Source organism: Tubulanus polymorphus, chromosome 7 (assembly GCF_964204645.1).
Source record: "Tubulanus polymorphus chromosome 7, tnTubPoly1.2, whole genome shotgun sequence".
In the NCBI taxonomy this organism is placed as follows: Eukaryota; Metazoa; Nemertea; class Palaeonemertea; order Tubulaniformes; family Tubulanidae; genus Tubulanus; species Tubulanus polymorphus.
In genome coordinates, this window is record NC_134031.1 from 2,032,497 (window position 1) to 2,060,309 (window position 27,813).

General features: G+C 39.9%; 1 protein-coding gene across 2 annotated transcripts in view; it reads right to left on the bottom strand.

Moving 5' to 3' along the window:
• Window positions 1–1,151: 1,151 nt before the first annotated feature.
• Window positions 1,152–27,813, bottom strand: part of LOC141908815 (uncharacterized) — a 40,109-nt gene continuing 13,447 nt past the window's right edge. For both annotated transcript variants that reach the window (XM_074799027.1, XM_074799028.1), the window contains 3 exons: window positions 20,401–20,517; window positions 5,657–5,806; window positions 1,152–4,587 (listed from right to left, as the gene is read on the bottom strand). In XM_074799027.1, the coding sequence (XP_074655128.1) occupies window positions 4,370–4,587; window positions 5,657–5,806; window positions 20,401–20,517 (485 nt within the window). In that variant the 3' untranslated portion in view covers window positions 1,152–4,369. The remainder of the gene's footprint in view (window positions 4,588–5,656; window positions 5,807–20,400; window positions 20,518–27,813) is intronic.

A 27,813-nucleotide genomic window follows, 5' to 3' on the forward strand; every position in this document is an offset into this window, starting at 1 on the left:
CAGCAGTCGACACGGCGACAACGATGGAATAAATTCGTGGTGATTCTATTTGCATTATTCTTATACACGTAACGTTGAGGCAGAGACTTAACGAGATGCATTGTGAATGAAACGGTAATATATCATCTGAGTAGCGGACACGACTAGACTCGCGATAATAAAAAAAAAACATTTAATGGCTTATACCGCCGAATGAAATCATTAAGCGACGCCATTGCGACCGAATCGCCATCTGACGGCTTTAAACGACACGCAACCCTCAAATGGGTCGTACGCAAATTAGAAAATGTCGACAACGTACCCGAATGTTATGGTTGGTGTAGTGTCCACATCGATAACACATTTTCAACTGTAGTTAACCCTTTAGTCGTCGCTAGCGCTTTACGGTCAGTGACATCCTGTGGCGTTAAGCCTAGCGCACATCGACACTGCGATTGGAGACAACTAGTTGCCAGGCAGTTTTCGGCGCATGAGAGAAACTGGCTGGATACAATCAGTTGCTCTCATATCCGTCGATGTGAGCGCTCCATAATCAACAACACATGGTTGTAACTGACTAAAACAAAGCTATTTGTCATGTGACTTGTGATGCCCTCAAGAATATTTGCTAGACCACATCTCAGTTGCTGTCGATGTGTGCGCTATAGACCTAGCGACCGGCATGAGCCACGTAGTTGCTGGTTTTTACTAAATTTTCGATGTGCGCGGGGTACTCGCTCACTAGCAACTAGTTGTCTCCAGTCGCTTTGTCGATGTGCGCTAGGCTTTAGGCAATAAAGCGGTACAGGGCACAACTAAAAACAGTATAGACTCCATGATATTCTGTGTTGGAGGGAGGCTAAAGTTTATAGAAAATTAACTAAATTTTGACTAAGTCATCCTAATGTCACGCACGCCACCTAGCGGAATAGCTGGCGACCGGGATGGTCCACTAAGATGCAAGAGGGCTTGTCATTATCAAGAAGAATGCTATCTTGCTCTGATCCTTGACCGAACAATTCGTCCAACAAGAAAGTTCACCTTAAATATGCAATAAATAACCACAAAACGGATCAATTAATGATCAGTGCTTAAATTAGATACATTTATTATTTATCATTATAATAATTGTTATCATCATGATCATTAGACCATGTTTAATATGATCGGTATAACATTATTCGTTCGTAGATACAAAATTCAATTCGAGTTCAAATATATGTGGACAAGAAAACAAACAAAGAAAAAAAGGAAGACAGACCTTTTCATTATCATCATCATTATTATCGATATCATTATTATCATTATCATTATTACTAGTACAAGAAATAATGCTATCGTATTAGTGTTATTATTATCTTATGAAAACTTTCGTATTCTATAGTAAGTAATTGCATAAAATTCCCAGAGTAAAATACTAATCATTTTACACGGAAAGAACCTATAATTCTGCTCATTGCTAGAGGGTTGGCCTAAAAAGTGATTACAACCCGAAGAATAGGGAATGAAAATGATCATTTTCTTAAAAACTCAAGCCGGCCGCAAACGCTTAGAGGAATTATTCCTCTATCGGGTGTAACGTCTGAACAATCTCACAGCCTTTGTATCATATCAAGTCTCATTCCTCGTACGGCATCAGAAACCGACCCAGTCGTCTCTACGCCCGCCATAGACGTATGCTCGCGGCCGACTTACGAATATGATCGTAGCGTGGATAAAATGAAATGTTTAAATCCTAGCTCTAGCCGGTCGAGTTCTGATGCACGTTGCAATAGGCCCTGTATTCAGAAGAGAATAGGTTCGATTTATTAAAATGAAGGTTAACAATACGTTTATGATTATCTAATACCGTTTAAATGTAGCGTGATACTTTAAGATTGTTATCTTCTGACGGTTCGTGCAGTTTTAATTGATTCTTTTTCTTACGGTTGCGGTGTTACCACAATCGTACACCAGATGGCGTCTCTTTATTAGAAATACGGACTTAAAAAGTGAAGCGATATTCGTAATTTGGTATAAAAAATCCTTAAAACGACGATTTGTAACTACGATGATAAAAATGTGGAATTTCTTTTGAAAAAGAACCAAACGGTGTATTCAGAATTGAAAGCTTGCTAAGAACGATACAGTTGATACGAAGGTATTTCGGTCGGGTGTACAGTGTCTTCAGAAGGGGAGTTCAGTTCAACGAGTAATTCGACAAGCCTTTTGAAACATTTATTAGGAACTAACACGAAACTTGCTCCGCGTGAAGAAACATATATCGCGGATACTTGAATTTTTAATCGGAGCAAAAAGATCGTATTTTAAGTGGAGGCGTATAAAAATTTACATCGAACATCGACATTTGGGTATCAAGGCTCAGTTCTACACCTAATAACTAAGATTTGAATCTTTTTAGTAACATCACAGAAAGCGAGCGCAATTTCAGTGTCTGGACTCAGTTGCACAGTCGTGACTTCATTTCATAAGTGGTTTCAGATCATAAAGTCTGGCCCTAAGTTGTTAGACACGGAACTATAAGAATGGCCTTAAGTTGTTAGATTTCCGTTAGAATCGTGGACTCTAAAACGTCCACGACAGAACTAAGTAAGTTCCAGGCATGTATTGAAGCTAAGCCACGGCAGTACAACTGGTCACTGGGGTATTCATTATATACGACCGAACGTCTAGTAATATTTACGAAATAACAATTCAAGCAAAACGATTGTGAGATTACGAAGAAAATAACGACGAAGATGCAGAAATCTATCGCGTGGAAAATATATCAAAAAGCACGAGTGACGAGATGAGGAACTTCGTCCGAGCTTCGTCCGAACTTCGTCGATGAATTTCAAAAATATGAGAGAAAAAATTCGAGTGCAAACACACGTATTATTATCGCGTAGTGGAGTATTCTTGAAAACGACTAGAATTGTGTTTTTTATTTTCTATTATAATCAATGAGTAATTGCTACACGTTTATTTTGATCTGCTGCCAATAAGGGCGATGATGATAAGATTATAAATTCAATGGATTTTATGAATAAGAAATATAGTGAAGCTCGATTCATGCAAGATTTTGTCCAGTGATATATAAAGTGCTCTGAGACGTAAAAGGCGATCGTATATTTGTAGAAGATCGGCTTAACAAATCGGGAAACTGTGAATCCAGTCTCATAGGTTGTGTGGGGTCTTACAAAATCTGAACCCAGTTCCACAGTTGTGCGGATTCAGTTCATAATGTCCGTGACCGATTTCTTTTTTCACGTACGGATAACGTCAAAAAATCTATTGATAAAAACCAACGACAAAAACCGAACATTTGCCAAACATTAGCAATAGAGTTGAATATTAGAAAATGTGAGTTGTACATGAATCGTAAGAACTCAGATAGGTATAATCGTGGCCATCTTTAAAAGCAAAAACTAATAATACAAGAAATTTCCTTGGTTGTAGAAGACAAACAATTATATACGGTGACCTCTCAAGGACGTTCCCTAACCGTATTCTTTCGCTATTATTCGAAGAGAACAAGACATATATAAAACGTTAAATATTTGATATTTCTGTCAACGTTCGCGCCGGCGTTGCGCTCACATCGAAAAACCATCGCCTTGGTAACCATTTACACATCAGCCCAGACTCCGCAGTGTGTAGTCATATTCGACGCGCAGACTCAGCCGCCGCCGCTCTACACAAACGGGCAACAAATCAAAACGAAAAACAAATACTTTAAGATATATACTTAAAATTTTAACTGTTTCATCATCGATAAAACCATCCCGAAGGTGTGAGATTAAGAGGTACATTAGTAGCTAAATAACAAACGATACGATCGTAAAATCGAAAATGAAACGACGAGGTTACATTCTTTTTGGAATCGTTAAAACGCCTTCCCGATTATGGAGATGTTGGAATGATAAAATCGCTCCCGATGTTGGACAATAGTTCGCGTGGATTTTTCTCCGCGATCGTATAGTAGTAACTGACTGCCCGCATGTCAGCACGTGGTCATTGATCGCGGTAGTGACTAAAATCCAGACCCGGATTCGGACTCCGGACTCAAATGCACCGGACGCTTTAAGTCGATACACTGGTCGCTTAAATATGCAAATATTCGCCGAGTTTCATCGCGACGAATAGGAAATATATAACGCGCATGCGCACAACGACGCTGGGAAGAAATTCGAATATATTACGAGTATGTCTAGTGTATATAGCAAAAACGATTTGTTTAAATACATTCGATTAAAAAATCACCTGCACCTCGATGATGACGTAATGTCGGCAACGATTATCATAATTAACCGTGATTATCCTGATCAATATGAGCAGAAAGTAGTCCCGCGGATTGATTTGCTGATTTGAATACGGTCGTCTGTTGTTGTTGCTGTTGTTGTTGTTGTTGTTAAATATGTTGAGTTCCACGTTTACGCTGACCGCAGCAGCCACAACCTTTCGAAGCAGTGTGTATTAAGTCGTCAAGCATCATACAAAAGGCAGCAGTATAGAAGAAAAAAGCACACGCCCAGCCCAGATAATAGCCGTATCCGTAACGATAGTCTCTCGGCGATTTCCGCATGACGAATACCGGGTATACTATCAAAGCTGAAGTCATCGTTAAGGCTGAAAATAGAAATTGAACAAATACTTTTGAATCGAATACTCGTCAAATAGATGTATGCAGTTGTGTGTGATGAGTTGGATGAACATTAACGACGCTTTAGCGCCTATGCGTTTAGGGTTGGATTGAGTTCAGAGTAGTCGGGTGGATCTATTCAATATTCAGAACCAGGGCCCAGTTGTCCAAAAATGATCTTTCTTAACACGTTAGATATGATATAGAGCTAAACGATGGTTTTAAACTGGTCTTAAATCTAAGCCACGACTCATCCTCCCCCGGCAGGGATTCGAACCTGATGGCATCAGATTGCCACGGCACGAAACCCTGCCATAATCGACCGTGTGCGCAGATACATGCACAGTTCAGATGATGTGATTTTTAGCCAATCAGAAATCCCGTTTTATTTTAGCCCGGGTTTTCCCATTTATAGTTCTTCCTTGAAATTTGCCTCAACGATTATACAACGAGCAATCTGATTGGTGCCGCCAGTTTTCGATCGGAAAGCTGCGCATGTACCTGCACACCCGGTCTACTGATGCAGGGGTTCGTGCCGTGGCTGAGTGTAGCGATGCCATCAGGTTCGAGTCCCAGCAGAGGGAGGATGGCCACGACTTAGCAGCGGAACCCTGGATTAGTAAAATGGTAATTATATGACCCTATGTGCAACTGGCTTCTTGGTTTATGAAATTATAATTTTCTGGCTACAGAATAAAACTATTAGGCTAAGATAAGCAACAAAATGAAATCGGAACACCGATAAGTACATGGGTACTTTCAAAAGGAAATATTTCACTTTTTTTCTTACGGTCAAATAAAGATTTTTTTTCAATTTTTTTTAAATTCAAATTCTTCTCGAATGCGAATATTCTGATCAAGTTTCGACGCTGAAATGGGGGAGAATTTTCAAAAATGATTTTTCATCACCCGACAGCGAATGCGTCTGGAGACTGACGCGTATGTCGCAGTGCTTAAGCGCGTATAGCGTCTGTTTACATAAGGAGGTTACGTAAATAACGACTCGATAATATAAAACTCTAGTATTCCAGGAAAGTGGGAATCATCTTTACGAACCACATATGACGAAGATTTCTCCAGAGGAATGATAACAGTAAAGCTTTCTTGGCAAATCCGTCACGCACACTCCACGTATTGATAAAATTGTTGCTACGAAACCAAACGCGTTCGCAGAAACGAGCAGGCCAATCACTGCTTGATGCCATTCTGAAAACAATGAGAAAAAAAATCCAACGTCAAAAGCTTTGTTGTTTTATACGGAAGCCCCTAGGTGACATACGAGAAATAAGTCGAAATTCGACTTATTATGTCGAAATTCGACTTATTAAGTCGAAATTCGACTTATTATGTCGAAATTCGACTTATTATGTTGAAATTCGACATAATAAGTCGAATTTCGTGTTAATTAAGTCGAATTTCGAGTTTTATTTTCATGTCGAATTTCGACTTAATTAACACGAAATTCGACTTATTATGTCGAAATTCGACTTATTGTCTCGAAATTCGACTTATTAAGTCGAAATTCGACTTATTATGTCGAAATTCGACTTGATAAGTCGAATTTACGAAAAAAATTATCTCATATGTCACCTAGGGGCTTCCGTAGTTTTAAGATGCGTTTCAGAGGACCTTTTTCGCTTTCTTTCAAAGGGATCGCCGGGACGGTTAATACTGCTTAAGTAAATGTAGTAGATGACTGAAAAGCCCAACGCACACGACGCATGGAAACACAGAAACGGCGTTTCCCTGTATCGTGTGCGTTTACGAGAAACAACGTTTCCGAGATGGAAAATGTTTGATTCCGTGTTTCCTCGCGTTGTGTGCGTTGGGCCGTCGCTTCTTGGTGAGTTAAAATGGTACTACAGATTTTAGGCTCCGAACACATCACTATTACAATCGGTTGAATTACGGATCACTGCTTATTTTCAGGGGAAGCCCTCACCCTCTTTTACCCTGTTATTTTACAACCTTGAATAGAGCATATTCTAACGCCCCCCATTCACCTGATGCATATTATTAAACAACGTGTACGTATACCCTGCCATGGGTTATTCAATTCACGACAACAGAAAAACGTGAATAAAATGTTTTTTTCAAACAAATAGGGAAAATTGCTTTTTTATATATCACTTTCAGTACAATATCATCAGATAACAGTAAACCACGAGCTGTTAACAGCAATAAAAATGTACATTGTTAATTTAAGTACGACTGATACATTTCATTTAGAACATTTATAGTATAGACACTCTGCAACGATGACTCAATATAAACACTTCTCATTGCCCATAATTTTAGGAGAGACATATTTCATAAAGCATATATAATAACAGTTGGTGATATGAATCATCACGACTCGGCGTATATTATTACTTTTACCAAACGTACGTGGAAAGGACGGACACGTTGACTTATCTAGTTTACTGGTTTTGTTCTCCAAAAGCGTGCTATTCGTTAAATAGCATACGTCCCACAGACCAGAAGTCTCATCTACAAAAAATAACGAAGATATTGAATTATTCATACGCGTACGAATACGTACATCAATTTGTAATTAGCTGTACGAGATTGAAGGAAGGAAATCACATTGTGTGAATAAGACCCTGCTCGGCTTAAGGAGTCCCGTGATTAGAACGAAGTACTGCGGCATAATATTTGAAATCGAAGCTTTTAGGATAGAAAATTCTATTCGTTAGAAAATATACAATAAGTTCTTCAAATCCAAATCTAATCTAGCGTCCATTCCATTGGAAATATCTGGATTTAGGAGAAAGACATTCATCTATTTGACTCTAAAAATTTGAATGCAAACTAGCGACGGGGGACGTTTCAAAGACCGACTTAACGTTTCATTAAAGTTCGATTAGTATTGCGTTATCGTGAGTAATGAATCTCTGAAACGGCCCCCAGGTTCCACGGAACGACTTTTACTTTTCATTTAAAAGTCCTATTGACGAATGGAACTTTTTAAATCGTTCTGCGAATGGGGCCGCAGGTCTTGAGAGTTATCTACAAATTTAAAACGGTTTTAGATCCAGAGAGGATTCGATTTAAGAAGTGATCTTCGAATTTCGTGCTCGAAATATATCGCAAGCCATGTAATATATGAGCGAGAATGAATTCAGGCATCTAAGACACACAGATAGTTACAATAGGGCTTATTCATTAGTCATTAACATCATTACAGAACACAGTCTCTCAAACCCAATAGCGCTGATCTAGTTATACGAGCGAATTTACTGGGCGATGATTCGCAAGCAAGCGTTTCTGACATTTAGTACCGTTTCGCAGTTCCCGTGGGCTACAGCGATCAGGTTGTAGATAATTAATTTGCATTCTCGACTAGGGATAAAAACCGGTGAAACACGAAGATGAGAACTGCTGGTCTGAATCGTCGATGCGACGGTTGATAAGAATTTGACGAAACGTCGTCGTTGTGTATTAGTGTTGTGTTTTTACGAACCAATTCGGCTCGAGGTGCAGATACATTTGCGCCCAAGTCACATGAACCACTAAACTACCGAGTATGGCGTCATTGCGGTCAATTATTTGATTAGAAATTGTTCTTGTTTTAAAAATCCATCTCCTTCGTCAACAATCCGTTTCGTATTTGCTTGATAAAATGATCTTTTAAGTAGAGGATCCTGCGCTGCATCTGTAATGAGTAAAAGACGCAGTGGCCAAGTGGTTTAAGCCATCTGTCGCCGGTATCGTCAGTCCAGAGTTCATGGGTTCGAATTCTGGTGGCGACACAGTTTCTTGGGCGAAGGTCTGGTATCTACGCAATTGGGAAAACGAATCCGCTAATAATTCCCTGCGCCAGCGCTCAGTCGGTTGAGGGTGATAAAAAATAATTAAAAAACCAAAATCTTAAATCGCTGGTGCGAATCGTTTTTGCTTCGATAAAAACAGAAGCTGCAGTCATCGCGGCGTGTATAGTATAGTGAGAGAGATTAGGCGATCAAGGCGAACCGGGGACTCAGCGGAAATTAACACAGCTCCCGTCGTCGCAATATTGTATCATATTCGTCGGGGTTCGACGTAAAACACCTGCTAATTTAAACATTTTCCGTGTGTAGACGACGGAAGAAAATGGAGATTGCGCGCTTGCTTAACAAGACGATGTACCGCATAAAGGAGACGCCACAGTGAGTTGAGATGGCAACCATTTTATATATATATATACGTATATATACCCGTACTGTCTGTATAAACGGGAATAAAACCGGCTGGATTAACTTGTAAAACGCAGGCTTATAAACTCACGTGACGCAAGTACTTCGCTAAAAAATGAAGAAAGATTGATTTCTCGAAGAGATCGAAAATGGAATCGAATAGCTAACCAGCCAGGCAGCGTGTAAAGAGTATAGGTTTATGAATTACCTGCTACTGGTTTACTGTATCTTATAGGGTCATAGTTTTGAATAGGATAATATCGAATTGAATTACTGTTTAACCATTCGATTGAGCCATCTAAGAAATATTCATTTAACAGTTGTGGACTTGTATTTTCAACCGTTTACTTAAGATGTGTGACTGACCGAAACATTAGATTCATTGAAGACAGAAGTGAAGCTATAAAGCTTTGCCTAGGATGGATTGAAGCCATCATCAGAGGACAGCATCAACACAATATCAATTTTTTCAAAACTTGCTTTGTATCGCAAGCCCCGAAAACACCACCGACTGGCTATAGAGGTCGTGCTTCCTACACGTGACTGACGCCATTTTGACGGCCAAATTGCAACGCGAAGTTTCACGACAGATCTCCGTAATTTGTAAATGACCATGATTATTTATCTATTGTCATGTATGGCAAGTCTCCAACATTTTGACGGGTAAACAAACGATGACGTCACATGTACGCGATCACGGTGATAGATCGAATTGGACCTCTCTTTTTAAAGGGTTAATACGTGAACAGCTGTTGACGTTAATTTTTTTCATATTTCGTCTGGAATTACTTTACATTCAATACAGCGCGCTGACTACTAGTACCGGTTACACAAATATCAACTGATTATATTGCTCAGCCCGTAGCAACTAACACACCGTCCCTGGATACATAGACTCTGCTGTACCTTCATACATATTATGTACACTGTAATACATATACATGTATATATATTCTTCAATCCTGATACATTGTATCTTTTCGACCCAGTGCATACGTATGTATCGATAATTCAAAATGTTTCTGCTCGTATTCACTAAGAGAATCGTTTATTATGGGTTCCTAAGATAAGCCGTTATCAAATTGAACACTAGTCGACGCGCTATCCGTAAGCTCTTAATGAGCTAACCGCGCAAAATCATCGGGCAAAAATTCAATACACCAGAGGTTATTGCACGTACGTCTGGCCGTCAAATGACCGTCAATGTGACGAGCCGCTTATGCGATGCACAAGCTCTTTGGCCTGAAACAACCGTAGTTGAATCAGATGAGGTTACATGGGCTTCCAAGTAATAGGTCGAAGGGTCGGAAAATAAGAATATAAGAAAAGAAAATATTTCTTCAGATATTTTTTCATTATTTTATCAATAAAAAATAAAGATGTGAGACCTATTTCGTGGGCCATAATTTCAATTTTGTCTCAATAAACAAATGATGAAATATTGAATTTATTTCACTCTCTTATAGTTTTATTTTTATTCTATTTACCAATTATTGATGAGTTTCGATGTGATCTTTTCAAAGCTTTTGTAGAAAATAACAATGATAATCTAATTCACGTAATCCTTATGAATAAACAGTATAATAGGACATAGATACAATTTTTATTTTGAAATCTGGTTACAAGGGATCTTATACGAGTCAGCAGGCTGTGCTTGAACATTAGGATCATGTTACAGTAATACCAAACGAGCATAGATTCATATCAAATCAACTGATCAAAGAACAGGAACGATCAAACCCATTTTGGGATTCAAAGAGAAAACAATCATCTTTGGAACGATTAAGTAAGAGGAACGATCATCTCTATTATCAAGTATACCCTCGGGTTATATTAAAAAAGTTGTACTCAGTAAAATAACGCGTAATGGTGCGATGTTAGTATTATCGACTTCACATTTCAATTCGATTGAGGCCTATCGGATTATTGAGAGTTCAGAACTCAATGAAATCAGCCAGCGTAGAAATTGATCGAGCATCAAAACCAATTGGATTAAAACTAACGAAAGAGTTAGTGAATTTGTCGAAAATAAATCTTTCGAATCTGATCGGTTTCCAACATGGCGCGAGTTAAGAGGAAAAATGCCGAATAATCGACTCGTTTTTCTCGTCGAGAGATGAATGGACTATTTACACATATCAATCTAATTAAACCAGAAAAACAGTTTTCTGATACTTAGTAAAAGTCGTCGACCGTGGGAAATAGGATATCAGTCGATTTCTGGGGATGTAATTTTCGATAGTATTTCGCTATACATATCGTAACCGTCGCTCACCAGAAAAATGTAAAAAAGACATTTCTTCGAACTCGAGACTGGAAATTGTAAAAAGCCTAGAGTTCCAAAACTGTGACAGAATTATAGGTTAGAAATGTTCCTTTTTCTTGACTGAAATACTTTCATGTAACTGACTGTATTTTGTTTTGGTAAACCAAAAATCAAAAATAATGAGAAAACTGAAAATGGACCAAACTCTAACTCTAACTCATAACTATGAAATTAGATCGAGTTTTCTATCCTCGATTACTCGACGGAGATCTCTAAACCACATTCCAACTACAGTAGACTGACTCGGCCCGAGTCGGATCCTTTCAACTCGGATAATCGTTCAACTCGCACCAAACATCCGATGTTTTTTGAAATATTTTTGTGGTACTATTTCAGAAATACACGACGTCCAACTCGAACACGTTTTACGGTCCCGTCTTGAAGGGAGTCTGTACTGTAGTTTCAAATAATGAATAGTTAGATCATGGAGTCTAAAACGAAGAGTCCATGGTTAGATTAACTTGTATACAACTGTGGAACTGTGCCCTGGGGTGGATTTAAGGTGATATCATAGCTACCGCGTCTGGACCAATAATTCAAATAAGGGCGCTATATGTAATGGCACACAGAGCTGATAGCAAATCACATATTGCTCTTCGATATTTGATGATAAGTTGGATAAGCCGGTAGCGCGCGACGTCGATGACAAGTGTGCTTATCGGTCGACCAACAAGTGGTCAAATTTACACTGGTCTTATCAATTGTCAGCGCTATATAATCAATCACTTAACGGTTAAATCAATTGATTGCGTAGCATAACTGATCAAATCATGTATTGATTAACGGGGCAGAGACAGACGAACAGACAGACAAACAGACAGACGCATAGTCTCCTTTATACATATAATATACTATTATCGCCAGGCTTCAAGACGTATAAAGACTAATCTATTAAACATGTAGCGACGACTCGAGAAACAACGGCTTCTGTTCATTATGAAATCATATTCATATAGACAATTAATCATATACGAATCGCGAAGCTTCTTCGAGTATTTCGTTCGTTTTCCATCAGATTCGCCTTCAGTTTTCATCGAAAAATGGTAGCGGGGAGAGGAGGGAGAGGTGGAGAGAGGGAGGAGGGGAGGAGTGTGACTGGATGGAACGGGAACTAGGGATGGAGGAATATCGATGATGCTGTTAAAATATATGCATCCATTGGGTACAATTTGCGGCGGTTACATTAATTAATTCCGATGGTAATTTTTGTGCGGGCGTCCATTCTACGAGGGAGAGAGAGAGAGAGGGAGGGAGAGCGGGAGAGAGGGAAAGAGACTGGAAGAACTGCGGCGCACTGCTCAACGCATTCATATTGCGCTCTGCAATATTGTTTAAACTAATTACAACAGGACATAAATCATACACGACGCGAAAGTTATTTTCGCAACAACGTTTGAATCAGCGTCAAAATGTGCTCGGGTAATTTCGGACTCAGCGGTTTGATACATCGAATTGTTAATCGTTTACGATTCTTTGCTGAATAGAGACAGACAGAGAGAGAGAGAGAGAGAGCGCGCGGCTTGTCAGAGCGCGCAGTCTGACCGGCCATTACTACCGGGTTAATTACGCCGTATTATTGATGACGAAAGTTCGTCGAATCTATTCCCATTACGAGAAAAACATTCTGTATTAACCGATAACTGGACTTGACCTCGAGTCCAATGCGTATACCGAACAATTTCCCCAAGATACAGCAGGCCCTAGTGTAGCATCATCTGTGGCAATCGAGGATTCCACTCATGGCAAGCGAGGATCCGCCAGGTTCGCTATAGTAGTCTTGCGCTCAATTTCTTCTTTATTTGAACGGAATTTTCTCGATAAATTAATTATTTATGAAAACTGTACCAACCACTGGGTAGAAAATTGAATTCAATGCAATTTTGTGGCCACTGCGATGACGTTTAAACTCGGGAGCCTAAAATTTAAATCACATTATGTTATTCTGACATTATAAGACTGAATTCTCATCAAGTGGGATACCTGGTATATGCAGCTCTCATTCATATTTTTTCTGAAATCATCTTTCTAGATTTTAATACGAACAGCGAGTATCCTATTTTCAAATATTGCGGATTGTAACCACATTTCAGTCTATGAATTAATTAGATTTCAAATCTAACGCATAATAACTGTATATCTGGGTCGTCACTGCGACTTGCTGGTAGACGAGATGTCCTTAATCAATTTCTGTATTAATTACGCATAGGAATTATCGAATAGAACTGAAATCGAACTGCGAGTTTTCGAACACGAGCATCGTGTATGTATATATGTATGTATGCATGCATGTATGTATGTGATATGTATATCGGTAACTGTGGTTCGGTATTGTACGCGTGTAATAATCGTCATTGCGATGTTAACAGTTGGAGATTTTCCGATACTTCAAGAAGCGCATACACTACACGTAAAACAAGAGGATTTCGCTATGTTTCAGTACAGGCCGATGTATTAACTAAATACTATATCACACGTATATGCAGCCATATACGCGATGAAATATCGAGTTTTTTTTTCTATGTGAATTTCTATCTTTCGATTGCGCCGATAAATGCACGCGAGTCTGTAAATCCCACGCCGAGTCTCGAAACACGATTAGACCAAATGAAACCTGTTGAAAAACCCACTATTAGGAAGAAAACCTATAAAGAGTAGTGACGTTACGAACATTTGTTTAGTTTTGAAAATGATTCGTGGAATAAAGTCGCAATAGATCCTCAGTGACTCTATGACATATGTGGAAAATACGGCTGACGTTTATGCAAATCCACTTCACTAAAATATGGGATCAGTCATGTGATTCGCGTCATCATATTAGAGGGCAAACATGTGTGATCCGTGCCGATGAAAATCGCAGCAAAAACCACATTGGCCGCCGGAGCTTGTAAACTGAACAAACATATAATATCAGCGTGAAACGGGGATGTAAAAACTACTGGAATCCGCCATATAAATCGCTTAATATTTCAGATCACCGACAATATACCCCGCGCATTCCTCTTCGTAACAATCGCATAATATGGCGTATGTCAAGATGGCCGCTATGGCAGTCAATTGTGGGTGTATATTACATTAAGTTGGTATTATCTACGATTAACGAAATAAATCTATCAACATCCGCGACGTCAACAGATGGAATCTCGTCAGCGGTGTTTATTCCTATCCGGCGCAGTCAGACGCGACGCATGGTGGATATGTAATATTTCAATCTGGTTATTAAGGCGACGCAGTGTGCGCCGACGCCACCGCCGCCGCACACTGTGTGCCGTCGCAGTGTGTATGATGCCGATTCATTTTCGTGTGTGATGGATGTGAAATAAAAACGACGATTAATATTCGTCGAGTAACACACAAATGTTAACGCATTATTACACGGTTCAGTCTGTATATGCTAAAATAGAGCCGACAACCTGATGCTGGGTATAACAGATACCGACATAATCTGAATATGATTCTTGGAATAAAGTGGAGTCGGTAAACCGACTCGACCAGTAAAGCCATTAGGATCACCCCATCCCCATACCATCTGATGAGGCATGCTGTTTAAGTAAAAGTCCATTAATCGAGAGATATTAATTTCTTTCCTGAAAATAGAGTGACATTTTATCAAGATAACCTGTTCAGCAGGTATGAATCTGCAGCCAGAACCACCCATCGATTTAGTCTGATTTCGAACTCATAATCATCAACACTTAAACGTGTGATCGGGACTTCGCCTGAAACATTTTTAATTGAAAATTCAAACACCAGAAATTGGACATTTTATCAGAAAACTTTCAAAAACTGATCATCGACGCTTTGCCTGTGTTCAGCACATCACCTGAGACATTGTCAATTGTCATTGATCTACAAACACCAGACAGACGTTTTATCAGCACACTTTCAAAAAGTGATCGTATAGCTTCATCAGAACTTCACCTGAGACATTTTCCATTAAAAAAAAAGAACTACAAACACCAGATATTATCAGCACTCTTTCAAAAAGCGATCATCGATCAAGACTTCGCGGACAACTAGTGTTGAATGTCTGGATGGAGGCTGTAGGCAACAGATTAATACTCGCGTTATACAGATTATCAATTTCAACGATGAACTTACCTAAATAGTGAATCCAGTAATTGCTGCAAATTGAAACAGTACCCAGAGCTATAGCAGTCAACGTACTAAATAGTCCGACCAATCTGAACGGTTTATACACGTGTGATTCGCGCGTGTATTGCTGTTCTGTGAATTTCTTATCGACCGTATTGTCGTAAGTTTTAAATTTCAAAAAGTTTTTCACATTAGACATCTTCATTTCTGACGTCTTTTTTTTTATTACACGTAAATCATGCGTCGCTGGAATTCTTTGGTATCTACCGATCCTGTATTTCGTGTTGTTTTTGCTGTGCTTTCTACGACGCGCGAAACCATATTCCCTGTTTCGTTATCTGTATCTAATCCGCGCCGGAACATTCTGAAGCGGTCGTTTGACCATAGTCGTTCAGAAAAACGATTTCACCGCCAAGCAATTATCTCGTGGTTCAGATATCCTCGCCGTTATCGGGTTCGATATATATTGCCTCATACGACGGAGACTGAGACGCGCAGTTTTCTTAGCGATGGATTTTGTCTGCTAGTATATATTTCACGCGACGGTCTCATCCAGTAATTTTCCGTTCGTTCGTTAGGTCCGCACTCTCTCTCTCTCCTCTCTCTCTCTCACTCGTTCTCTCTCTCTCCCGACGATTGTCAGAATACGACACAGCAGCGATTCGGCGAAAAAGAAGTTATCGCTATCCCCTGCCCTCTCCAACGCGACGACGATCGCCTTATTTATATCTGGTCTATCAAACGAATCGCCTGTTGTGTTTCGTGTGCGTCGATGGATATTCTACACGGAGTGTATGACCGAATTGCGCGCGAGCGTTCCGACAGGAAATTACCGTTTTATATCATACGTCGTCTGGTTGGGCACCGGATGGAGATCCCGATACATTTCCAACTCGGTATCTTCTAGTCGCTTTAGCTTACGACAATATCAATTAGAATTAATTACATACTAATAATTGAAGTAATAATTACGACGTTGATAATATATCTAGACTTCAGTCGGAGAATGACGGGTCGAAATCGCCGAAACTCGCTATAGATATAGACAGTACACGTAAATCCTGTTTTCGTTCAGACCACGTTCACACGAATGAAACAGCGCTTCGTATTTGAGCAAAGAATCAATATTTCAGGGGCTTTTCACAAAACATCGCTTGTTTTCACTTGACTGTCGCGTTCCCTAGTTTCCGAGCGCGTTTCGCATTTCGGTTTTCCTATTCTTGTTGTTATTTTTTTTTCTACATTCTAATTGCCGCTAATGACGGTTGTTCGTCGTTGGCGAATCGTCTGTCTGCGTTCAACGTACAAGAACGTAGAGATTCGTTGCGATGACTTCGTTGTTTTTCTCTGAGCGCCGACGTTCCATTAGCGAGAGCGAATCAGAAAGCTAATACCGTTGCTATAATTGAGCATCGGGTAGCTGCTCGTGTCTTTTTTTTTGCGAAAGAAATCTTCTCGGTGAATCTTACCGTAAATCCGTCGATCTCTGTGTCAGTCAGCACTTGTCGGTATAAAGCGCTTTCGCTACTAAAAGCTGTTTTTCGATTCTTCGATTTGTCGAGCTTTACTTTCAACGGTCAGTTACGCCTTTTGGAAAATCGAATCCTACTTACATCCTGACGCTGCTACGACCTGTCCAGCGATACGTGGAATTCCAGCAGAAAAACGTCATTAAACGGCAAGCTGTTGATTAATATTTGCTATAGATCAATTCGAAATCGAAAGTGCCGTGGTTGCGGTACACGGGATTCTGAGCAGAATATCGCAATACATATGTCGCATACGCGTAATAGGACGCTCGCTGAATCTAGAAATCGGTCTCTTCAGTCAGCGGAATGACCCGATACTGGTTGGATTACAGCTCGGCGACACATTGTACCTGAAACAGGTGAAATAATTCAAAATTCCACACCACGCACACTAGAACAACAAGTCTTTATCGCTATCTGTTTGACGTTTAAATCGCGCTTGAATTTACATTCATAATCACATGTAAATGATATGCATATATAGGGATGAATATTTTGCCATCTCCTATTACATTCAAAGAACGATCAATGATGCTAATAGCGAATCGCATTTCGTTATCGTTGCATTTTAATCGGGAAAATCAGCATAAATTTCAAGGTTTAGACTTCGTGTTTAACCCATAAGCAAAATTGTGAAGAGTTCACTCAAAATTAGTTCATATGCAAATAACTAATTCTAGATTCGAAGTCAAACTGCGGAAACGGCTTTTGGATTGTGTTGAAGTCTAGTAATCGACTATATATACGACTCTAAATCTTTAAGGCAGGTCAGAATAAACGAATGGCATTAACATCGTTTTTCTATAGGCTTTGGCTTACTATGTTTCATTATCACTAAAATATATCTAATTGTCAATTGAAACGCGTTATCCATGTAAACAGTTCAATTTAAGTACACATCATTTTCTCTTGCTATATATCAATTGATATGCGGCTGGCCATGCATTATACACGGGGTCCAGCGACTTGACGATTAAGTACAGCTACTGACTTGCACCTGGCCCCCTCAATCGATCTTAATCCAACATAAAATTCTATTATGACTTATAAATATTGTACGCAATGTACAATTACTTAGAATAAATTATAACGATTACTGAAATATATAAATTGTTACCTGTTTTTAATGCAGTCGTGTGGTAGGTAAAAACCTCCTTCCGCTGGCAGTGTGTTCGTAATTAAACGACGGCACCTCGAGCGCGCGCTCGCTTCGCTACCGCTAACGTTCACAGGTAAAGTACTGTATCTCCAGAGTCTACTCGCCGTTATCGTTCTCTGCTCGTCCCTTGCCGTCGCCGTTTATTTATGATATTGTTGGCCAGGTTACAAATCCAATTTTGCCCGATTAATTATTGAATCCGTACAGGAGGCATAGAACAGCCGATAGAGTGCACGAAATCAACAACCGTGCTGCGACCGCGCTACTATACCGTTTACAACTCGCACGTAACAGCCACATTCACATGACGATAAGACAAAGCGTTCGCTTCGTCGGTTATAAGTTAGAATATAGGTATAATTATATTAGCACTATTCGTCCTGCACAAAGCGCATATGGTCGTCTCGATATTGCTGTTTACAACGGAGACAGCTGCGACCAGGATTTCTCAGCAGAACGCACCGCAACCGACGGTGTTATCAGTACGTAGTTAGCGACATCGAGAGACGCAGCCGCCGCAGCCGCGCTTTCGTCAGTCGTGACGTTTTCTGTTTATTTCGCGCCGGTTAAAGATGACAGATGACAGACCGAGAAAATAGCCGTGAGCGGCGAGAAATGCGCCGATAAAAATCGCTGAAAATGTCAGCGCTCCGACACAACACCGTCAGTTTGACAAATAAATAATCGAACTGTTTGAAATCAGGGGCAGTTGCGCAGTCATAGCTTGGCTCTCTAGCAAATCTGACAACTTAAGACCAATCTTAGGATTTAACACTATTTTCAGACTTACGTCAGTCATGACTTCGTAAATGGCCCCTTCGGAAACTCGCATAATCTAAATTTTTCAGAAATTTTTCGAAATTCATTTCGGGACATTTAAAGTGACTTTACATGGCTACCTTTTGGCATCCGCGCTTATCGCTAGCCAATCAAATACCTCGTATCATCAAAGTGCGGTCTGTTGTTTTAAAATAGTAATGCTTCGGCGCCTCCAATTGGCAGAATAAACACACAGCCAGGGAATATATTCGTTACCCTAAAACCTAGCCGTGGTCTAAATAAGAATGATTAGTTTTTTCCAGTATCGAGGGTATGTCGTATATTTCACCGTTGTCTCGACACCCGATTTTTTAGTGTGGATGAAGGTGAGCTGCAACCTCTGGCAGGCGAGTATCGTATTAATAGCTACCAGTTCGAGAAGACTTACAAAACTCTCAACGTCGCGATTCTTGAACAATTCACTATACGGTATCGTCTTCACTTTCGTCTGCGGCGAGATGAGACAGAACGGCTGCGCGCGCACGTCGATAGCCGTCTGATCCTGATCGTCGTCACGTAAACAACCAGTTAAATAGATCCATCCGAATAGACATTCATACGCGCCGAGTCCGTGATCTGGCAACTTGACGTCATTAGCGCCGACATCGGTCAATTCATTTTACATTTCAACCGTCGTTCTGGAAACCTTTTTAGGAATTACACGAACTCAGAGCGCTTACGGGGAAGCGTATAATGTGTATACATTTAGTTGGTTTTAACCTAACTGCCCGACGAGGCTTTTAGCTCTAGTAAACTAATAAAGGCTTGTCAGATGTAATTTTGGTAGTGCCGCACCTCCGAGTTAAAAAAAGACTCTACGACATAATGCAAACAGGTATTTGCAAATGAACTTCAGCTACAGAGTCGAATTGAACTAGAAGAAAGCGCGGAATTGGATGGTCTGGGTTCAGTTTCACGAAAAAGTTTAAGCTTACATCAATAAAGTTCTAATTGTTGTCCTCATCGAAAACATGAAGTAACTAATCCTGTAACTGGGCCCCGTGACCTAGTTTCTTAAGACATAACACCCATAACGGATTTCTCAATCCTTTAAGATCTATTTAACAGAGAAATTCATTTTTGGGATGAATTTGGTTTTACTTGATAGAAATAGTGACCTGATGTGTGGAGATGTAAGCCTCGACACACACGTGGTGCCGTTTTCGAACTTCGTCGTAGATATCGCTGGAATGGCCTTGTCCCGTCCTTGCCATATTAAGTGTTTCATTTACCTAGTTGCATGCTCCAGTACCAGTCGCTAGGGCATCCGTTGGCATAATTTATCTTCTGTAGACAGTCGCGCCGTCGGAATACTTACTCATACGCCATCTGACGGCGGAATGACAAAGCGCACATTAAATACGATTATCAATATCATTTGAAAACAAACCCTCGATTCAGTCTTACAGTCGTCGAAATTCAGTGAATGGCGGCAACAAGTAGCTTGAAAACCAAGTTCAGATTCAATTACAAAATACTCTTTTTGGCACAAAATGCAGACATAATGCGTGAATTGAGTTATCATCAATCATTGATAAAACATTAATGTCTTTTGTTTCGTAAAAGTAAAGTGAACTTTTCTGACACGGTAAAAGATTATCCCATGGCAGGGCAAAACGCTATTAATTTTTGATCGAAATCATTTCAGGAAGCTATCAGCTTCGAATCCCGAGGAGATTTTTTAAGGGTACCATACTTACGGCCCAACCAACTAAAGTCGTATATACAAAACTCTCTGTTCGGCGACGTTAGAATAGTCGTATTAAACCCTCCGCATAGTGTGTACAAACCACGTTGAGCAGCTGTTTCGTTTATTCCTAAAAATATATCAATTAAAAATCACGTGTTATGATAGATAGATATCATTAGAGGTATATTTACATGTATACACGTACGTTATATTTGCAGTATGAAAACATATGTTATCGGACCATCATTTGGCAGAACCTCAGTGTAATATAACATACGGCTGTACTAATCTGGCAAACAGTTTACAAATACGGTGTGACCGATTTTTGTAAATTTTGTTATACAAAAACGACGAGGCTTTTTAAATGGGGGAACCTATGACCTCCTGTGGCAATCGAGGATTCCGCTTATGGCAGTCGAGGATCCGCCAGGGTCGCTAGTAGTTACTCGGTCTTCCGCGTTCGATTTCTTTTACATTTCAATTAAAAGTGAATGAACTTTTACTTGAATTAATCAATTATTTATGAAAAATATACCGATATCCGAGTAGCGTGATTAATTTATTGTATATCTGGTAAGTCCTGCAGTGTGATGATATATGGATACGGGAGCCTAAAAATCAGTTACGTTAGACTGAGTGCTCGTCACGCCATCTAGTGGGATAGCCGGTGTTGCGGTTGCTCATTGCTAGCTTATTTGGTTGCATACCACGTGATAAGTAGTTATTCCGCTATCCTAGTTTTTGTTTGTTTCGATAATTCAACTCGCTCCACAGTTTATCAGAGGGCTGTGTATTTGCGCAGTCGAATATTTAACAGAAAATTGTAAAACAATGTAGAAAAAATCCTGTTTCGAACCAAGTACCGGGTGCACTTCGTGTGGAGTGCGATTTGCATATCGCTTGTATATGGTAATTATGACACATATGTTTTTGATTGCAAATCAAATAATATTTCGGTATTTACACAAGAAACGACGCCAGTCGATAGAAGACCTGAGTTAGACGAGAGCTGGGTAAATTCTGTAAAACCTGAACACATGATATACAACGTATTGGTTGCCATAGACAAGCGACTATCTATGTCGTTCCGAAACAGATATATCGGCCATTTTTAAAAGTTAAAGAGTGTGACGTCTAGACTCAATTCTACGAGACATTTTCGCAACTAAGAGAGTAGTGACGTCAAGACTCAATTCTTTCCGCCACTTTCAAACTGTTATGTAAATTAAAACGTCAACTTTCCTATATTTTTTCCTCCATATTGTGATTTTTTTCTCAACCACATATGCAGTGCAATTCTCAACTCTTATGGAGTGCGATGTAAATTTTCTGATGAATTTTACGTCAAATAAACATAAACTTATATACAAATACCTAATGGAATATATTAACAAAGATGAATGATGAAAATTCTGAATTATAACCCCGTCTAATGAACGAAATTCGACTTGATTTGTTCCGAGCAAACGAACAGAAAATTCTTGTCGATAAACTTTCAATTGTAGCAATTACATCTCCATTTCATTCGCGCGCGAAAAGGAAAAAAGTAGAACATCGTATCATCAAAGCGATAAGAAATCGTTCCTGCTACTGATGTTCGATTGTTGACTGTTTTCGATGTCGTCAAGGATTTAATCGCTTGATCGCAGTTTGAATGTTTTTTTCACAGTTGAGCAGGCTCGATTGTCACCGAACGCGAGATAGATACATCTCAGTAGAGAGTGAGACAGATAGATAGATAGAGAGTAGAGGATTGGGAGAGGAAGTGAGGCGAGGGTAGTGAGTAAAAGAGGGACGAAAAAAAAGAACCGAAAACCGAGAACGTGTGGGAGAGAGTGGCGGCGAGGAGAGGTAGACAGGTGACTTAAGAGTGGGGATAAGGCGAGGGAAGAAAGTGATGAAGAAAAAAGATTGAATGCCTCGGAAGATGGGGGAGAAAAGAGAGGGAGGACGTGACAGATGGCGAGGTGAAGGGAGGGACCCCGAGCAAAATGAAGAGTATCGAAGAGGATGTATTGGAGAGGGCGTATGGGGAAAGGGAGCAACGAGGGAGCTGTGAAGGGGAGAGGGCGTCGGGTATAGGAGCGATGAGGGAGCTGAGGAGCGACGAAGAGGGATGAGTATGTCATAGGGGAGACTAGGGAGTTAGGGAGCAACGTGCGAGGGAGAGGGAGCGACAGATAAAGAATGATGTACGCGAGAGGAGGGAGTTTAGAGAGCAGGAGGAAGCGGGAGAAGTGACACTGAGAGATATGAAGAGACAATATGACGATGCACGAACGGTAAATATTTCGATTGCGGGTTTTTTGCGAAATGTCACAAACACCGCACGCACACCATGCATACAATTATACACTACATAGACGCGTAGAGGCGCCGAACTGTTACACGGTATAGAGACTCGTATAGAGGCGCCGAACACTTTAAACATCGAAATTTAGTCGGTAATGAAGTATTCTACCAATATTTGTAGACTCTTCAAAAACGACGGAACGACAAACAGAAATGTCGCCGACTATTTTCAACGCGATGATTGAAAAAGCAACTATCGCCATCAACGCCACGGTTACTTACTCAATTACTCAAACACACGTAAATAGTCTATCTATAACATGTATTCATGTATGCGAGAGTGATGGAATGAATGCCTAGAAAACCCGATAGTCAGATACTAGCCGAACGTTTATGTAAATAATGTTCTTAAATTCTTAGTCGTTTCATATACATGGCTTGTACTTGTGGTGGTTTTAGAGTTAATTCGCCTATAAACACTGCATTTAGCAAATCTTTGTTACCCCATTAGTGCTGTTAGGAGGAACACGTCAGGATTTTTGCAGTCAAGGGCTCAACTTTGACCCTCGATCCAATTCGATCTCTCCGGATCCAGCACTTGGTGCTGGAGTCACGTCAATTAAATAACACGTATCATTCGTCCAACAGCTCCTGAGCTCTTTGGATCCAGTAGTTGAAAGTTTGAAATTTGATTAGAGTTGGACGTAATGTTTCTCGACGTTACTGAGATAGCGCACTGTAGATGTGTCTGCTAAACTTCAACCAGTCCTGGCAGTGGTTCTCCGTCGCTCTACGATCCAAGTGTAACCCCAATGTGGTACATCAGACACTAAGGTTCTTTTGGTGTTAGCTAAACGTGCCATGCAACGAACAATCGACCAACCAAACAGGCCGAATCGATCGCGGCCGCTAACTCGTGTTAGGGCGATTTTGGGTTACTGTGTTCGGCGGCAGTCTGCGCGAGCGCGAACCCTCGGGACTTCATGTTTAATACTTTATTACTTGAGCGATTATTGCGTCTCTAGAGTAACGAGTAACGAGCCAGCGACCGACAACAGCAAAACGAGTAATTATTGCAAATAACATTCCACTAAACCTCACTAACACAATCCAGTTGCCAACACCGTCATTTTGATGCTTAGTTATTCGAGCGCTTAGCACTATATCACACTCCTGTTTGTCCGCGTCAGAAAAAAACCCGCACAAACTCAAAAACCATTTTCAGCCGGATGCGCGCATCAATCGAAAAACACGTTTCAAATGGAAAAAGATAAACAGTCACATCGTATTGTGTGTTTTGGTGATAACGAACAATCCCATAATTGATGATAGGTTGATTCTAACTGATTATTGTCGACGTATTCATTTACCGTATCTGTGATGATGATGATGAGATTCAGATTAATCTCGAAAATGTTAGAATTATAAATGTAAGATATCATTAATTGCGGTATCGTTTATTATACTCAACGCGCAGAGAATAAATCAGTCTATCCGTCGCAAAAGTGATGTTTTTTTTTTGTTTCAGCTCTCAGGCCTGGGCAACAGCAAAACGCGTATAAATAAACCATTTTACAGTTGCTCGCCGCCATTTTGTCAGGGTAATTATGTCCCATATTGTTCGGTCATTTTTTCTTCCTTTTTAAAAACTCATGCGTGTTTTATCATATTATCAATTTGTACATAGATGGATTTTTACATTTCTAGCAACATTTAAACCAACCGTATGAATCTCTAGTTTTCCAATATGCAAAAATTATTTTTCAAAATGTGTCGTTTGTGCACTCCGCCTGCGTAAGGCGTCAGGCTTTTCATTTTGTTCGTGTAAATACTTCTAATGAAAAAAATCCAAAAACTAATTTTCAGAAAGTGAACATCGAAATGAAGATTATTTAGATCGGTATCGATCGAGGACCAAACTGAATTATGAAATAGGTGCATGTGGGCCGAGTTTTACAGTAGTGACTGCAAAGTCGAAAATTGGTCATAAACCATAAGGCAGTGGTCTTAACTTCGTAGATTGACCATACAACTATAAGATAGTCTTAGGCGGATCTTAAATCTAAGTTGCTGCTGAATATGACGACCGTGATCTTGTAATTGATTCTGGGACCGGTCCGTTGCAAACTGCATAGTTTATATAGATTTAACTTCGTCGGATGAAAATTATTTCATTTCATAACACAGCACACATTGTAATCCGTAACACCGAGCTGTATACCGCGGTCCCTAGAGAACTCCGATATTACACTGAATTGTAATGAGTTCAGAATGAATGTTCAATCGGTATAGATATTCCGAATGGTTTTTACACGGTTTAATTAGCGCTATGAAATATACGCTCATTCATATTCATTCGGCGATCAAAATACTGTATACAATGTATAGGTGATTTAATTATTTATTGGTTAACAGATGGTTAAGATGAAGCCCGTGTCTTTTTTCTATGATATTTTGTGTGTACGACTAACCGTTTTGAACGCTGTAGTCGATGCTATAGTTTAAAATCAATTCGGTATGCGCGAAATATACCTAGATTATGTAGGCATTCCTATAACGGCTGATTCGGGCCGAATGAAAAAATCAAATGTCGCATTCTCATGTAACGTCGACTCGATGTAAACAGATTTGCCAACTTTGACTTAGATCGTAAAATGAGAAGCTTTGTTCATTGAATAAGAAAGGCCAACTTTGAACTTACAATAGTTTCAAAATGGATCTTCATTCATTGTGATTGTTTTTATATAGCCCTGTTGCTATTTTATGTTATGTAACCAGTTCGCCATTATAAGTACAATCAGTGAATTACTCAAAACAATATTTCCCAGTTCACTGCAGCTTTGTATGATTCTAGATTTGTCTAGAGAAGGGATATATATCTTTGTAAACCCGGAAACGTTTGACGGATTATGAAATACATCACGATATAGAAATAAAACTATTTGTTCTTAATTAACTATTTGAACTCCATACCGAGAATTTATTACGTCAATTTGGTCAAGATTGAGTCTCTTGTGTTTTTTTTTTCATTCTCGCCCGAATCAGCAATGTTTATTTGCGGGCGATGCATTAATTATCACGCGCTATTTGCTTGCGACTGGATTAGATCGTATATCGTTGTTCCACATAATCGTTTGTCGATTGGCGCCGTCTATCGGGCGTATCTATGACGGAGGCGGCGACGCGCTATTCCCGGCGTAAATTGATGATGTATTGTAGAAGTTCAGACATTCCCGGCGGACTCGAATTTATGCATTCATCAACGTTAGAACATGTTCGTTCCGAAAACGACATATGCTGCCATTTTAGAATCGCACGTCGTAACGAGTTTTCAATGAAAATGCTTAATTGAATTGCGGTGAAATTGCCTCAGTGACCATTATGCTATACCACTACTATAATACCAATCTATACATTGTCAACAGAGTCCCAATTCCACTGTTTGTGAGTTAGATTTGAATAATTGAAAATGAACTAATGAACTAATTTAACTCGAATTCATTTCCAATCCGGAGCTCTGGTATATCATATACATGATCATAAATTATAAGCAAAACGTTCTTTATTCAAAAAGGAAATTTTCACAAAAAGGCAAATGTTAGGAGATGACCACTAGACCACCGTGCCGTACTAAGGTTTAGAATTTTGTCTCGAGCTTAACAGTCTGTGGGGATCGTGTTGTGTTGGTAATTCTAAGAAAAGCAACTTGTATGGATTTAAAGAAATAAATACGCGCCGAATTTCGAGGAGAAAGTGATAACTCGTTGGATGTGTTTAACTAACACGACGAGGCGGCTTTCAGTAATAATGGATAGAGAGGAGAGAGAGGGAGAGAGAGAGAGAGATGAGAGGAGAGAGAGAGATAAGAGGAGAAGAGAGAGGAGAGATAGAGCGATAGAGAGAGAGGGAGAGAGAGAGAGGGAGAGGGATCTCTGGTGCCGCGAGTAGCCGTCAAAATTGATACATCAACTCGTACTGTCGCATCGGATAATTTAACGATGTCTGTTCAGGGGCCTTATATCGCATTGATCGCTACTTGAAGCCAACGCATAACGGAAGTTTTTTATTAGTATCAATATCGGTTTCCTTTGCTCTGCCACGAGTCCTGTCCTTCTATTCGTTTCGTATTCGCTATTTGCATCTCGGCTGCTTTCAGATTGTTTAGCTGTATCGCTGCGGGGGGTTAGTTGTTTCTTCATCGCTCAGTCTTTACCGTCTAAATACTCGATCAATTCCAATTGTCATTCCGACCGTTGTTGTCCGTTTCGGCTCCGATTTCGCCGTCCGGCGTTTAGTTGCCAATTCGGTTAGAATAGATAAATCGACGCTTTAACGTCTCGGACGCAAAACGGGTCACCCCGATAAATCCCAGAATGACGTCACTGATTGTAACGACGTCATTCGTTAGATTCGCACGTTTTCTGCATATCTAACATCCAATAGATGAACCGCAAATCACTAGGGTGCTTTTAGATGAAGTTATTATCAGGAAGGCTCCATACAATTCACTAATCATCCAGTCTTGATATTTCCCTGTGACCAGTTGCAAAGTCATGGCTTAGTATCAAGACTGGTATAAGACCAACTTAATTAGTCAATCTAACAACTTAAGACTGGATCTATGACCACATTTGGGCTAAAGTCACGACCGTGAAACCGGGCCCTGGACCCAGTCCTATGGGTCTCATGTGTTAAGACTCGACTAAGGGTTAATCTTTGAAGATAAACTAACTCCAACACAAACTGTAGAACTGGATTGTGGTTCAACGTGCCATTTCAACTCACATACCGCAGTAAGCTACTGATCTTCTCGACACAGCGTTTATATGATAACGCAAAGATAATTCGTTTCAATTACAGCTTTCAGCCTGTGTATTTTTTCTTCGTGATGCCGATAACTTGGTTACTTATAAACTTCTAATGAGTCTTTGTGATAAACGTCAACCGCGTTTCGTGTTTCGAAGCAGCGACGCGTTCAGTCACGAAACAAGCCAGAGAAGTGTTGATGTTTCTTCAACTAGAATCAGACATTTTTTTCGAGTGAAAAATTCAGACTACAGACCTTGAAGAGATAAACTTGAACAAACTCGTCCTAAATTGAGGAGAAATACTTGAGTGGATTTAACTGAAA